The sequence below is a fragment of the Oncorhynchus gorbuscha genome, linkage group LG18, assembly GCF_021184085.1.
Source record: "Oncorhynchus gorbuscha isolate QuinsamMale2020 ecotype Even-year linkage group LG18, OgorEven_v1.0, whole genome shotgun sequence".
In the NCBI taxonomy this organism is placed as follows: Eukaryota; Metazoa; Chordata; class Actinopteri; order Salmoniformes; family Salmonidae; genus Oncorhynchus; species Oncorhynchus gorbuscha.
Window position 1 is genome coordinate 5,321,472 of NC_060190.1, and position 15,000 is coordinate 5,336,471.

Genomic DNA, 15,000 nt, shown 5'->3' on the forward strand with positions numbered 1-15,000 from the left:
TATTCTTTCTTTCTTTCTTTCTTTTTTGTTTCTTTCTTTCTTTCCTATTCTTTCTTTGTTTCTTTTTCTTTGCTTTGTTTCTACTTTGTTTCTTTCTTTGTTTCTTTGTTTCTTTCTTTCTTTGTTTCTTTCTTTCTTTCCTTCATTCTTTCTTTCTTTTCTTTCTTTGTTTCCCTTTATTCCCTTTAGTTTCTTACTTTTTTCTTTGTTTCTTTCTTTCTTTCTATTGTTTCTATTTCTTTCTTTCTTTGTTTCTTTCTTTCTCTTTCTTTCTATTTTCTTTCACTACTTTCAGAGCCTTTCTTTCTTTCTTTGTTTCTTTCTTTGTTTCTTTCTTTGTTTCTTTCTTTGTTTCTTTCTTTGTTTCTTTGTTTCTTTCTTTCTTTGTTTCTTTGTTTCTTTCTTCTTTCTTTCTCTTTCTTTCACTACTTTTCTTTCTTTCTTTCTTTCCCTTTCTTTCACTTTCTTTAGACCATTCTTTCTTTCTTTATTTCTTTGTGCACTCTTTCTTTTCTTTCTTTCCTTTCTTTCTTTCTTTCACTTCTTTCCTTCTTTCCAGAGCTCTTTCTTTCCTTTCTTTGCACTTCTTTCTTTCTTTCTATTCCCTATTAGTTTCTACTTTTTTCTTTCCTTTCTTTCTTTGTTTCTTTCTTTCTTTCTTTGTTTCTTTCTTTGTTTCTTTCTTTGTTTCTTTCTTTGTTTCTTTCTTTTTTTTTCTTTCTATTTACTTTAGACCAGAGCCCTTTCTATGTTCTTCTTTGACCTTTTCCTTTGTTTCTTTCTTTCTTTGTTTCTTTCTACTTTGTTTCTTTCTTTCTTTGCCCTTTCCTTTGTTTCTTTGTTTCTTTCTTTGTTTCTTTCTTTGTTTCTTTCTTTGTTTCTTTCTTTGTTTCTTTCTTTGTTTCTTTCTTTAATCTTTCTTTTTTCTTTGTTTCTTTCTTTTCAGACAACTTTTTCTTTCCTTTTTCTTTCTTTCTTTCTTTCTTTCTTTCTTTCTTTCTTTCTTTCTTTCAAACCTAATCCACAAATGCTGCATTTGTTTATCATCTCTTACACATCTACCTAACCACACCCCATCCACCTCAAACCTCCACCCTCTACGATACCCATCCACCATTCAACTACCCCCTCAAAACATCCCTTCCCAACCTACCCACTCCTCTCTACCTTACCCCTTAGCCTCTTTCACCTTCTTCACCCTCCTCCCTTCTATTTACCTCCACCTCACCACCTAATCTACACACCTCTATCTCTCTCCACCTACCCCATCCCCACCCTAACCTCCTCAACCCTCCCACCGCACCTTCTTCACCCCACCTCCCTCTCATTTCCCTTCATCTCACCTCCAACCTACACCCCTCTACCTCCCCACCTCCTTCCCTCTTCACTTCATCTCACCCCCCAACCCCAACTATGCCCTCCCACACCACTCTCTTCACCCACCTCCTCCCTCCCCAAGGCGGCCCAGTCCTTCTTCGGCTATCAGAGGTACCAGCTGGGGCAGACTCTGCTCTCTTCTCCCAGGACTACATAGACCCCAGCCTGGATGCTGGGGACCCCTACACCTCCTTCACGGCTGGGGGGACGATCTGGGACAAGGAGCCCCTGTGGGGGGTCCTCCTATCAGGGGATGAACAGTGAGGGGGTGGGGGTACCAGGAGTACTGAGGGAAGAGGGGGAGGACCAGGGGGATGGAGGAAGGGGGAGTGGTTGGAGGGATGGATGGAGAAGTGGAGGGGGAAGGGGAGGAGTCAGGATAAGTGTGTGTGTGTGTGTGGGGGGGACTGACTTATAACAAACTTACATTCATTAGTTGGACCAAAGCATAGTTCTTAGGCTGTAGCGAGAAGGCAAAGCTATTGTGGTGTAGATAGTTCATCACAGCTACTACCAAAACATATCTCTTCATCACATATATATGTTTTATAGTTAGAAAATTAGAAATCCCAAGTTTCAATGTACATAAGAATGCTTAATAGATGTTCATGTTTTTCATGTATCATTGGACAAAACATGCCTCTAAGTATACTGTATATTGAAACTAATCTCTGACTGTAGTTTGACGTAGCCTATCGACCGACCGAAACTGTAATTTAATCTACAGGTATGGGGGTGTTCAAAAATAACATGACTATATTTAAGGGCATTACTATGTGCTTTCTGTAAAAGGTTTAACTTGGGCTACTCAGTCAGTATGCTGTGTTATTGTGCTCGGATACAAGGAGGAACTATTTTTATATCTCCCATGACCTATTTCCTTTCAGGGTCTAGAGAATTCGTTTTTATTTTGGAATAAAAATAATTTCAGTTTTAGTACTCAAATTTAGTTATTTACCAAACTATGGGAAAAAAATGTATGTTTTAATGTAACCTTTATTTAATTAGGCAAGTCCGTTAAAAACTAATTCTTATTTACAATGACCGCCTACACTGGCCAAACCTGGACGACGCTGGGCCGCCCTATGGGACTCCCAATCACGGCCGGATGTGATGTGCCTAGGAATGTGTGAACTTTCTCGGTGTTACAATAAACTGCAACAAAACAAAAATATGGTGTTACATTTTTTTGTTCTTGATGTGATGCTTTTTAAACAATAAAAGTAAATAAAACACAACACTGACAAACTTTACAGTGAATTCATTTCTGGTCTTGCTTGTCGCGGTGGTGTTATATATTTTATGGATTAAGGTTGCCATCTGCTGGGCAAAGCTAACATTGCAGCCATAAACCAGTTTAGCATTTATATACGCTTACATTAATAAGCGAAACGACGTCAATAAAATCCCTACCACTGTCTGTATACCACTAGCATTACTACTAATAATACATTTTCCACATAATGCGTTTGAAAATGTTACCATATCGACATAAATCTCGTGCTTCCATCTCTGCTTTTGCATTTACGACCAATTGGTAAACAACCTATCCTGCTTTACGGCAGAGCTTATTCTTTACGTTAGAGAGTGGCAACAGTACACATTGCATCTAAACTGCTAACATACTGTCTAAAGGTAATTTTAGCTGGATAGTTTGAGTTGCTGTAACACATAAATGTATTTATTTTCCCGATATTGAAGAGCCTTTGCTTGACATGATTCTGCATTTTCTTATCGGAGGATTCTTTCGTTTCAAACCATTTTGCAAAACTCCTGTCCTGCATTTGTACGTGCCAAGTTACAGCGAGTTGAGCAAACACAGTAAAGTCACACCCAATTAGCCGATAGCTTCGTATTGTATGCTGTTTTTATCTAGTGCTAGTCCATAAGCAGAATTGTACTTTTCACTATTTGGACGTTTGCCTATGGCCGAACTTGTCATGCTATGAACTCATTGAACGTCATCTCTCCCGGGCTGCCATGTATGATTGCTAATGCATGTATGTCACTTGCCCCTGCTGCAGAGTGCTGCATAGGCAATGCGCTTTGGACTGCCTGCTACAGAAGGATTGCAGGCTGGTGGACCTCTGAGGGCATTCTTTGTGGTGAGTATGTGTCCCAAACCACAAGTAGTCAAGCTGTAGTCAAGTAGAATAGACACATTCAAGAAGTTGCTTAGCCGTCTGCAATCCAGTTCGTATGTGCTTGTTGTCTTGCCAAATGTAACATACACTGTAGCAACATGTAGCCTCGTCCTAGCCATTGTAATATGCAGAAACAGTGAAGTGGGTGATTTGATTTAATGTATTTCTCGTGAAATATTTCCACCATAGAATGTCTTCTGTCAGCTCTTCTCCTAACCTCTGTTTACATGGCAACCCCTAGATTGCGTTGCTTAGCGTGTTGATGCTCACGCTGCTGAGGACTGTGGGATTGAGAGCATTCTCCATGGCGTCCGAGACCTACATGTCGGGCACACACTCTGCTGCCTTCGTCACCTGCCCCAATGAACAGGTGGCCAAAGATCTGGCCAGGTAACGGATAGACACAGACGTACACAAACATTCTAATCTGCTATGTATAATTGGGAATCAAGTCAGATGTCACCTCTAAGACATTTCTATCGGCAATGTTCAGAAAGTTGCACTCTCCCGAATGCGACGTTGATTCACACTATAGGGCCAAACTGAGCCAAGTTGGGCTGAACTGGTTACACATCCACCAGGGCTGAACTGGTTACACATCCACCAGGGCTGAACTGGTTACACATCCACCAGGGCTGAACTGGTTACACATCCACCAGGGCTGAACTGGTTACACATCCACCAGGGCTCCTTGAACCGTGCTGGAAAGGACCCTGTCAAAATAAAATATCAGAGCCGGTATGGTTTGCGTCGGCCCTGTAGTCTGAATCATGGATTTGTTCACCATATTGTACTGGATGCAGTTAATCCATCCAGTCTGATTGGTTGTTGTCATTGTCTCTTCCCCCCCACCTGACAGAGGAATCGTTGAGAAGAAGCTGGCTGCTTGTGTCAACATCGTCCCCCAAATTACATCTGTGTAAGTGTGGACCATGACGGATCAGAGATTAGAAACTGGGTGGTTTAAGTCCAGCCGTGGTATATCAGATTGTATACCATGGGTATGACAAGACATTTATTTTTACTGCTGTAATTACGGCACCACGGCTAAGGGCTGTATCCAGCCACTCCACCGCACATATGAAGGGAATGGAAGGGTTACTGATTGGGATTGGCAACATGTCTCTGTTTCTTGTCAGATATGAGTGGCAGGGGAAGATCCAGGAGGATAGTGAAGTGTTACTGGTGAGTATTCACACCTTTTTATTCCTGGTTCGACATGGACCTACAGTGTCTGGAAACATTGAATGAAGACTATATATATATATATATATGTGCTTGGTTTATCTGAGCATCGTGTAGCTAAAGTTCTAACTAGTTTCTTCCTGCTTTTAGATGATAAAGACCAGAAGTTCTAAGGTTGCATCTCTGGCAGAATATGTTAGGTAAGCAGTGTGTGTGTGTGTGTGTGTGTGTGTGTGTGTGTGTGTGTGTGTGTGTGTGTGTGTGTGTGTGTGTGTGTGTGTGTGTGTGTGTGTGTGTGTGTGTGTGTGTGTGTGTGTGTGTGCGTTCTTGTATTTCCCTCAGTTATAGGGATGATATGTAGTCTTCATACTAAATCAGGCATTGGGGGTGTTTAATCAGTCCTTTCCCAGAATTACCATTGACAATTATCAGTGACTCATACTAACTGTGTGTGTGCGCACGTTCATGCATTTGTCTATCTGTGTGTGTGTGACTCATGCTGTGTTTGCTTGCTAACAGGTCCAACCACCCGTATGAAGTAGCAGAGGTCATCAGCCTACCCATAGAGCAGGGCAACCCACCCTACCTCAAGTGGCTTGGTGACGCTGTACCAGAATGATGGGTGGATGGACAGAGGAAGGGATAGGTGGATGGACAGAGGGAGGGATAGGTGGATGGACAGAGGGAGGGATAGGTGGATGGACAGAGGGAGGGATAGGTGGATGGACAGAGGAAGGGATAGGTGGATGGACAGAGGAAGGGATAGGTGGATGGACAGAGGAAGGGATAGGTGGGACAGAGGAAGGGATAGGTGGATGGACAGAGGGAGGTGGATGGACAGAGGAAGGGATAGGTGGATGGACAGAGGAAGGGATAGGTGGATGGACAGAGGAAGGGATAGGTGGATGGACAGAGGAAGGGATAGGTGGATGGACAGAGGAAGGGATAGGTGGATGGACAGAGGAAGGGATAGGTGGATGGACAGAGGAAGGGATAGGGGTGGATGGACAGAGGAAGGGAGGTGGATGGACAGAGGAAGGGATAGGTGGATGGACAGAGGAAGGGATAGGTGGATGGACAGAGGGAAGGGATAGGTGGATGGACAGAGGAAGGGATAGGTGGATTTGGAATAGGTGGATGGACAGAGGAAAAGGTGGATCTGGACAGAGGAAAAGGTGGATGGACAGAGGAAGGGATAGGTGGATGGACAGAGGAAGGGATAGGTGGATGGACAGAGGGAGGCTGTGAGAAATATATTTGGAATAATAAAATCTGCAGAAATGTGACTAAAAATTTTTACTGTTTCAGTGTTGTCCTGGTTTTGACCAATAGAGGGATGCAGTGAAAGGATCAACCTACAGTCAGGTCCAAAATGATTGGCACCCTTGATAAAGATGAGAAAAAAAGTCTGTATATAAAAATAATACTACTAGTACTGAGTGTTATTGTATCATATATTATATTTTATGCTAATAAAGATGGGGGTCAGAATTATTGTTTTCAAACCCACACCCTGTGAGGTTAACAGCACAGAGCCTTTTTGTAAAGTATTTTACGAGATTGGAGAACAGGTTGGAGGGGCCTTTACACCGTTCCTCCATACAGAGTCTTTAAGGATCCTTGCTATCATTTGTCTGCTCTTATGGACTGCCCATGGGGTTATTTATGGACTGCCCATGGGGTTATTTATGGACTGCCCATGGGGTTATTTATGGACTGCCCATGGGGTTATTTATGGACTGCCCATGGGGTTATTTATGGACTGCCCATGGGGTTATTTATGGACTGCCCATGGGGTTATTTATGGACTGCCCATGGGGTTATTTATGGACTGCCCATGGGGTTATTTATGGACTGCCCATGGGGTTATTTATGGACTGCCCATGGGGTTATTTATGGACTGCCCATGGGGTTATTTATGGACTGCCCATGGGGTTATTTATGGCTTACGCTTATTCTTTTCAACTCAAAACCCACCACTGGTGTTCGTGACCAAAGAGCTCTATTTTGATGTCTCCAACAGATGTAAACACCATTGCCACCTGGACTGGATCTGGTGCTTTATCCTCGCAAGGGGAGGTGTTGAAAACAGGGGCGCCAATCATTTTAGCAGAAAGATAGAGGCGAGAAAAATATTACTTATCAAAATCTTTCTCTGAGCGTATTAGTATAAAATAATATAATAACTGAGCATATAATACAGCTCAGTATTTGAATTATTCAATTTATACAGACTTTTTTTGTTCATCTTTTATCAAGGGTGCCAATAATTTTAGACCTGACTATTTCCCTACGTTACTGTCTCAGGCTCGTCATAGATCAGGGGTGTCAAACTCATTTCCCCTGCGGGCCGCATTCGGTCTTCACCCAATTTGTCCGGATCCGTCTCGTGGACCTTAAATTTGACACGTCATACATTATCTGATTGCTTCTCCACAATCAATACTGCTGTTAATTTAAAGAGCCGACAAACCGTTCCCTTAACACTCATCAATACTGTTGGAAAGTGACAGAAGGGTTGTCCCGCTGTGATCAGAATATCTGATTGCTCTGATGAACATGTATCTCCTCCATACAGAGACCAATGGTATACCAGTGACTTGGAATAAATACCAAAATCACATTATAAGACATTTATTTTTTTCTTCAAACTTCACATTCAATTTGAGGCTTTGTAGTCATCAGCATACACAGTACACAGACACTAAACATAGAAATACAATTTACATGCTCTTGCCAACTCCATTGCTGTTATTGTCAACCCTAACATGTTTGACATGACAATGAGTTGGCATGATGGAACAAACAGACTGGCACTAAGGCTACCATGTACACACTATCAGAAAAAGTTTAGATTTTCACCAAAGCAGGAGCTGGGTTCCATCCACACACTCTGGGTGACCAAAGCACTGGCCTGGTCCCAGATCTGTTAGTGCAGTCATCTCCTTGTGGTTGTCAACATGTTTGGCATGATAAGGAGTGGTATGATGGCACAAACAGACTAGTAACCAGGCTACCAAAGCACCACCGTGGGTGAGACATAAGCGTAGACATAAGATCGTTAGAAAGGAACTGATCATTCATTTAAGGTGTGTGACTTTTCCAAACATCTCTCAATACATCTCTTCTAATGCAGTGGTTCTCAAACCTCGGAGAATCCCATACGTTCCATGTATTTGAGATATTCCAGGGCTAGCACACCTGATTCAATTTGTCAACAAATAACTTAAAGTATGAGGAGCACTTTCCCAATAACTTATCTTCTAACTTGTTAACTTCTAGCTGTGTGTAGACATAAACTGTGTGTACAAAACATTAGGAACACCTGCTCTTTCCATGGAGGTTGGTGGCATCTTAATTGGGGAGAACGGACTCATGCAAATGGCTGGAGTGGAATGGTATCAAATACATCAAACATAGTTTCCATGTGTTTGATACCATTCCATTCGCTCCATTACAGCCATTACTATGAGCCTTCCTCCCCTCAGCAGACTCTACGGGGTGAAAGCTATGATCCCTTATTGATGTCACTTGTCAGTGTAGATGAAGAGGAGGAGACACGTTAAAGAAGGATTTTCAAGCCTTGAGACAATTGAGACATGGATTGTGTCTGTGTGCCATTCAGAGGGTGAATGGGCAAGACAAAAGACAGGAGTGCTTTTGAACAGGGTACTGTATGGTAGTAGGTGACAGGAGTGCCTTTGAACGGGGTACTGTATGGTAGTAGGTGTCAGGAGTGCCTTTGAACGGGGTACTGTATGGTAGTAGGTGACAGGAGTGCCTTTGAACGGGGTACTGTATGGTAGTAGGTGACAGGAGTGCTTTTGAACGAGGTATGGTAGTAGGTGACAGGAGTGCCTTTGAATGGTAGTAGGTGACAGGGTACTGTATGGTAGTAGGTGTCAGGAGTGCCTTTGCGGGGTACTGTATGGTAGTAGGTGACAGGAGTGCCTTTGAACGGGGTACTGTATGGTAGTAGGTGACAGGAGTGCCTTTGAACGGGGTACTGTATGGTAGTAGGTGACAGGAGTGCCTTTGAACGGGGTACTGTATGGTAGTAGGTGTCAGGAGTGCCTTTGAACGGGGTACTGTATGGTAGTAGGTGTCAGGAGTGCCTTTGAACGGGGTACTGTATGGTAGTAGGTGAACAGGGGTGCCTTTGGTAGTAGGTGACAGGAAGGTATGGTAGTAGGTGTCAGGAGTGCCTTTGAATGGTAGTAGGGGTACTGTATGGTAGTAGGTGTCAGGAGTGCCTTTGAACGGGGTACTGTATGGTAGTAGGTGTCAGGAGTGCCTTTGAACGGGGTACTGTATGGTAGTAGGTGTATGGTAGTAGGTGTCAGGAGTGCCTTTGAACGGGGTACTGTATGGTAGTAGGTGTCAGGAGTGCCTTTGAACGGGGTACTGTATGGTAGTAGGTGTCAGGAGTGCCTTTGAACGGGGTACTGTATGGTAGTAGGTGACAGGAGTGCCTTTGAACGAGGTACTGTATGGTAGTAGGTGACAGGTGCTCCAGTTCCAGTGTGTCATGAACTGCAACACTGATGGGTTTTTCAAGCTTAACAGTTTCCTGTGTGTATCAAGAATGGTCCACCACCCAAAGGACATCCAGCCGACTTGACACAACTGTGGGAAGCATTGGAGTCAACATGGGCCAGCATCCCTGTGGAATGCTTTCGACACCTTGTAGAGTCCAAGTCCTGACGAACTGAGGCTCGGAAAACAACATGACAAAACACTCAGGCTACAGCTACAAAACAATTATGTTCAGATACAAAGTGAACTTAAAGGCCACATTTGATACATTATCTTATTGAATATGGCACTATACTGCCTACATACAGTACATACAAAGAAATACTGTATAGCTCTGCTCCGTAGAAAAACAGCTTTGTTCCTATGCAACTACCCAGAAACATATTATCTCAATCTAAATATCCACAAATATGGCTCTGCAAATATCTATCATTAGTTCCAAAGGCCAACTGCTTTCTAATGGTTCAGCTGCTTCACTCACATAAACAGCATCTGTCTGAAAGGTAAAATCACTAACATTCTCCCCAAACAAAATAGCATTCGACATCAATGTCCACCACAACGTCGCTCAGAAGATATTCAGCTGGATGCCAATCGAATGAACCGAAGGTCGATATCAGAGTGCGCACAGCTCTTTGATATACCATCCGCCATAATTGAATGGACTTGACTCCCGTCATCATGAATATGTATGAGAGTTAATCGTGCAGGTGCACTTCGGTGACATCATTCACTTTAATGATTCCATTCATTCTGATAGATGAAACGTTCCACCAGGGACGAGGTGAGATGGCAATAGAACGGAACTAGATGTCTGTTTGCTTTCGCTTTCAACAGAAGGACACTAATTTGCACTTGTATTGTAAAGCCTCAGACAGAGGCAGTATAGAACTCTCATTGAAATAGCTCCTATGACATTTAGAAGAACTGGTACATGATGCTGTTCTTGGATGAAAGGGAACACTTCGTTCCCTGTGATTTTAGTGGTAACATGAGACTTTTATACTCTGTCTGAAGGCTACTGTTGAAAACAGTGCACTATGAAACTGTAACATAGATACATCATTAAAATACTGACAATATAGTATGTGTTTTTCTCCTTGTGTGCATCTCTGAATAGCCTATTCAAAACTGTATTATGATTCTCAAACATTTATGTACATTTTTACATTGCGCACTAAGCGTAATACTGAAATTGTTCTGTAAAGATTTGCAAATTCTCAGTCCAATAAAATAACTGATCATCAATTTTTGGCCAAAAAGCTTGGAATTTGAGGCAAGGCAGTTGGTATCATTGTAAGTTCACAGTTGATACTCAAAAGTGTAAATTTAAATGATACATTAGCGAACTAGGGGGGTTGCCCCAACCGGGGTTTGAACCCAGGTCCAGTGACTGTCAAGCCAACACCTTAATTGTTACCCTAAGAGCTCCAACCCTCTTAACAAGGTTGCTAGGTGTTGGGTCAATGTCGCTACATTCAATCCATATATCTCTGTTCCAATCGACACAGTAGCTCACTACTTAGAATGAGTCACTGTACCGGACATGCAATCCAGCTCCTGGGTAAAGTTTCCCCTCGGTACAGATCTAGGATCAGCTTCCCCTCCCCCATCCCTTAACCATGAGTGGAGAAAATTTTAAACTGACCCAAGATCAGCGTCTCTAGGGGCAGCTTCACCCTCATTCTATACACTGTACAGTGTCCATATTAGGACAGCCTTAGTCTCAGCAAGACGTGTCCATATCAGTGGTATACTAGTATGGACATTGGGGAAAAGTTTATTTATGAGTTACAGGTAGCTGATCTCTAGCTTGGTGCTCTTCTCCACTGTCTCTGGACGTGACCTGTTACTTTCACTCTTTGATCCATTGGCAAGAGTGGAGACAGCGGCAGTAGGCCCCAATTCTAAGCCTGGGCCTTTCCCAGCCTCCTCCCCAGCTTTAGCCCTCTGCCCCAGGGGTACCGTCTCCACCTTTCCCCCCGGAGTGAACAAGATCCTGGAGCTCTCAACTTGTCCTCCTCCGTTCCCGTTCTGTGCAATCCTGCAGTTCTCTCTCATCTGAGTGGCGTCTTCTCTTCTCTCCATCTCTATCCCGTTCTCCTCTTCCTCCTCCACTTCTTCCTCCCCTCCTTCATAAGACTTGGTGGCCCCCAGGCCATCTCGCGGCTCGGGCACAATTTCCCTCCAGAGCTCTGCAGGGCGCTGCAGCTCGGTGGCTACCGCCCTCTCGTGGTTCTCCACCTTCCTCGAAGAACGACAAAGAGCCTTCCGGAACCCTCTCTTAAAATTATCCGACAGGAATCCGTAAATGATTGGGTTAGCGCAGCTATTAGCGTACGATAGGACCACCACAAAGTAGTACAGCCCCCGGAATTCGCCCGGTAACAGGATTAGCAGGTTAACAATGTTGAGGATGTAGAATGGGAGCCAGCACAACACGAACACTGCTACCACGACAACCACCATGCGAGTGATCTTGCGTTCGGACTTCCTGCGTCGGGAGGAGGTGGACCGGGCCCGTTTCCCCGCGTTGCGCACCTTCGAATCAAAACAAAACAATTCAACTTTATTGGCAGTTAAAACATCTCAGCACACTTTACAATTAAATATAATATAAAAGTTAAGTCAGCAATATCACACATGTAGGGTAGGTCCCTGTAGGGTAGGTCCCTGTAGGGTAGCCCCTGTAGGGTAGGCCCCTGTAATACCCTGTAGGGTAGGCCCCTGTAGGGTAGGCCCCTGTAATACCCTGTAGGGTAGGCCCCTGTAGGGTAGGCCCCTGTAGGGTAGGCCACTGTAGGGTAGGCCACTGTAGGGTAGGCTACTGTAGGGTAGGTCCCTGTAGGGTAGGCCACTGTAGGGTAGGCCACTGTAGGGTAGGACAATGTAGGGTAGGCCACTTTAGGGTAGGCCACTGTAGGGTAGGCCAATGTAGGGTAGGTCACTTTAGGGTAGGCCATGGAAGGGTAGACAACTGTAGGGTAGACCATTGTAGGGTAGGCCACTGTAGGGTAGGACGCTCAAATGTAACAGGTCAGATGCAACAGGTCAGATGCAACTTGTCAGATGCAACAGGTCAGATGCAACTTGTCAGATGTAACAGGTCAGATGTAACAGGTCAGGACCGGAGTAGAGAACCGCACAAGGAAGGGTTCCCTGATTTAAGGAAAGTATAAATAAATCACTGGTAATATGAGACAGACATCAGAACACATTTATTTCATGTAACAACGGTGGTGTAGCAACACCTGGGTCTATGTTACCTATCAACAATGATGTTTCCTCACAAAGGACATACTGGTTCAGTCTAAGTATAACAGACAGGCTTCCCAAGTAGTGTAAAATAGCTATTTTCTCCCTTTTAAGTGCGGAAGTAGTCCTACATTCTGACCTTGATCACAATGAGCAGGTAGCAGAGACAGATGACGAGTAGCGGTCCGAAGAACCCGACCGTGCACGTGTACAGGATGAATGATGCCTTCCAGACCTCGGCTGGCTCAGGCCACACGATACTACAGTTCCCATCATCCTCCAGTACGTCCGCGAACACCACCACGGGCAGCACCACCACAAACGACACCGCCCACACCGCCGCGTTCACCGCCTTGGCCACGTGCGGTCGCCTCCACCACGACGACCGTATGGGATGGACCACAGCGAGGTAGCGGTCGATGGACATGACCGTGAGACAGAAGATGGCGGTGAACTGGTTGATGGCGTCCACAGTCATGACCACACGGCACATGAGAGAACCAAACGGCCAGGAGAGCAGAGCGTTCTGGACCGCCAGGAAGGGGAGGCCTAGGGGAAGTCAAATCAAATCTAACTATATTGACAGTGCAATTAGTCACTTCTCCCCCACCTACATGTACAGATTACCTCAACTAGCCTGTACCCCTGACTGTACCAGTGCCCCCTGTATATAGCATAGTTATTCTTATTGTGTTACTTTTTGTTATTACTTTTTAGTTTAGTCTAAATATTTTCTTCTTCTTGAACTGCACTGTTGGTTAAGGGCTTGTAAGTCAGCATTTCACGGTAAAGTCTACACTGTTGGTTAAGGGCTTGTAAGTCAGCATTTCACGGTAAAGTTTACACTGTTGGTTAAGGGCTTGTAAGTCAGCATTTCACGGTAAAGTTTACACTGTTGGTTAAGGGCTTGTAAGTCAGCATTTCACGGTAAAGTTTACACTGTTGGTTAAGGGCTTGTAAGTCAGCATTTCACGGTAAAGTTTACACTGTTGGTTAAGGGCAGTCAGCATTTCACGGTAAAGTCTACACTGTTGGTTAAGGGCTTGTAAGTCAGCATTTCACGGTAAAGTCTACACTGTTGGTTAAGGGCTTGTAAGTCAGCATTTCACGGTAAAGTCTACACTGTTGGTTAAGGGCTTGTAAGTCAGAATTTCACGGTAAAGTTTACACTGTTGGTTAAGGGCTTGTAAGTCAGCATTTCACGGTAAAGTTTACTCTGTTGGTTAAGGGCTTGTAAGTCAGCATTAAAGTCTACACTGTTGGTTAAGGGCTTGTAAGTCAGCATTTCACGGTAAAGTCTACACCTGTTGGTTAAGGGCTTGTAAGTCAGCATTTCACGGTAAATACACTGTTGGTTAAGGGCTTGTAAGTCAGCATTTCACGGTAAAGTTTACTGTTGGTTAAGGGCTTGTAAGTCAGCATTTGTAAATCTACACTGTTGGTTAAGGGTTTGTGTCAGCATTTCACGGTAAAGTCTCCACTGTTGGTTAGGGCATAGTCAGCATTTCTAAAGTCTACACTGTTGGTTAAGGGCTTGTAAGTCAGAATTTCACGGTAAAGTTTACACTGTTGGTTAAGGGCTTGTAAGTCAGCATTTCACGGTAAAGTTTACACTGTTGGTTAAGGGCTTGTAAGTCAGCATTTCACGGTAAAGTTTACACTGTTGGTTAAGGGCTTGTAAGTCAGCATTTCACGGTAAAGTCTACACTGTTGGTTAAGGGCTTGTAAGTCAGCATTTCACGGTAAAGTCTACACTGTTGGTTAAGGGCTTGTAAGTCAGCATTTCATTTCACTGTTGGTTAAGGGCTTGTAAGTCAGCATTTCACGGTAAAGTCTACACTGTTGGTTAAGGGCTTGTAAGTCAGCATTTCACGGTAAAGTTTACACTGTTGGTTAAGGGCTTGTAAGTCAGCATTTCACGGTAAAGTTTACACTGTTGGTTAAGGGCTTGTAAGGCTTGTACACTGTTGGTAAAGGGCTTGTAAGTCAGCATTTCACGGTAAAGTCTACACTGTTGGTTAAGGGCTTGTAAGTCAGCATTTCACGGTAAAGTCTACACTGTTGGTTAAGGGCTTGTCAGTAAGCATTTCACGGTAAAGTCTACACTGTTGGTTAAGGGCTTGTAAGTCAGCATTTCACGGTAAAGTCTACACTGTTGGTAAAGGGCTTGTAAGTCAGCATTTCACGGTAAAGTCTACACTGTTGGTTAAGGGCTTGTAAGTCAGCATTTCATGGTAAAGTCTACACTGTTGGTTAAGGGCTTGTCAGTAAGCATTTCACGGTAAAGTCTACACTGTTGGTTAAGGGCTTGTATGTCAGCATTTCACGGTAAAGTCTACACTGTTGGTTAAGGGCTTGTCAGTCAGCATTTCACGGTAAAGTTTTACACATGTTGTATTTGGCACGTGGCAAATAAAGTTTGATTTGATTTGAAATAAAGATATTTAAAACTGCACACTTACATTGGATTTGAAGTGCATTTAAAACTGCAACAACACTTTAC

General features: G+C 43.8%; 3 protein-coding genes and 1 long non-coding RNA gene across 5 annotated transcripts in view; 3 read left to right on the plus strand and 1 right to left on the minus strand.

Moving 5' to 3' along the window:
• Positions 1 to 1,641, plus strand: part of LOC124003171 (synaptogyrin-1-like) — a 22,079-nt gene extending 20,438 nt beyond the window's left edge. The window contains 2 exon segments of the mRNA XM_046311242.1: positions 1,460 to 1,490; positions 1,493 to 1,641. Of these exon segments, the coding sequence (XP_046167198.1) occupies positions 1,460 to 1,490; positions 1,493 to 1,641 (180 nt within the window).
• Positions 1,642 to 2,892: 1,251 nt separating this feature from the next.
• LOC124002491 (protein CutA homolog) lies at positions 2,893 to 5,459 on the plus strand. 2 transcript variants are annotated; one of them, XM_046309914.1, is made up of 7 exons: positions 2,893 to 3,012; positions 3,402 to 3,482; positions 3,763 to 3,911; positions 4,381 to 4,440; positions 4,661 to 4,706; positions 4,857 to 4,906; positions 5,226 to 5,455. In XM_046309914.1, exons 2-7 carry the CDS (start codon positions 3,417 to 3,419, stop codon positions 5,323 to 5,325), a joined length of 471 nt encoding a protein of 156 aa, XP_046165870.1. In that variant the 5' UTR covers positions 2,893 to 3,012; positions 3,402 to 3,416; the 3' UTR covers positions 5,326 to 5,455. The 2 variants fall into 2 exon arrangements, with proteins under 2 accessions (XP_046165870.1, XP_046165871.1); XM_046309915.1 differs by lacking the exon at positions 2,893 to 3,012 and adding an exon at positions 3,123 to 3,163 and having other exon boundaries at positions 5,226 to 5,459.
• A 154-nt stretch (positions 5,460 to 5,613) lies between these two features.
• LOC124002492 lies at positions 5,614 to 6,236 on the plus strand. The gene is made up of 2 exons (XR_006833039.1): positions 5,614 to 5,824; positions 5,882 to 6,236. It is a non-coding gene; the product is annotated as an uncharacterized LOC124002492 (long non-coding RNA).
• A 2,857-nt stretch (positions 6,237 to 9,093) lies between these two features.
• Positions 9,094 to 15,000, minus strand: part of LOC124002490 (somatostatin receptor type 5-like) — a 6,655-nt gene continuing 748 nt past the window's right edge. Inside the window, exons 2-3 of the mRNA XM_046309913.1 lie at positions 12,637 to 13,046; positions 9,094 to 11,783 (exon numbers count right to left, since the gene is read on the minus strand). Coding sequence (XP_046165869.1) covers positions 11,034 to 11,783; positions 12,637 to 13,046 — 1,160 coding nt within the window. The 3' untranslated portion in view covers positions 9,094 to 11,033. The remainder of the gene's footprint in view (positions 11,784 to 12,636; positions 13,047 to 15,000) is intronic.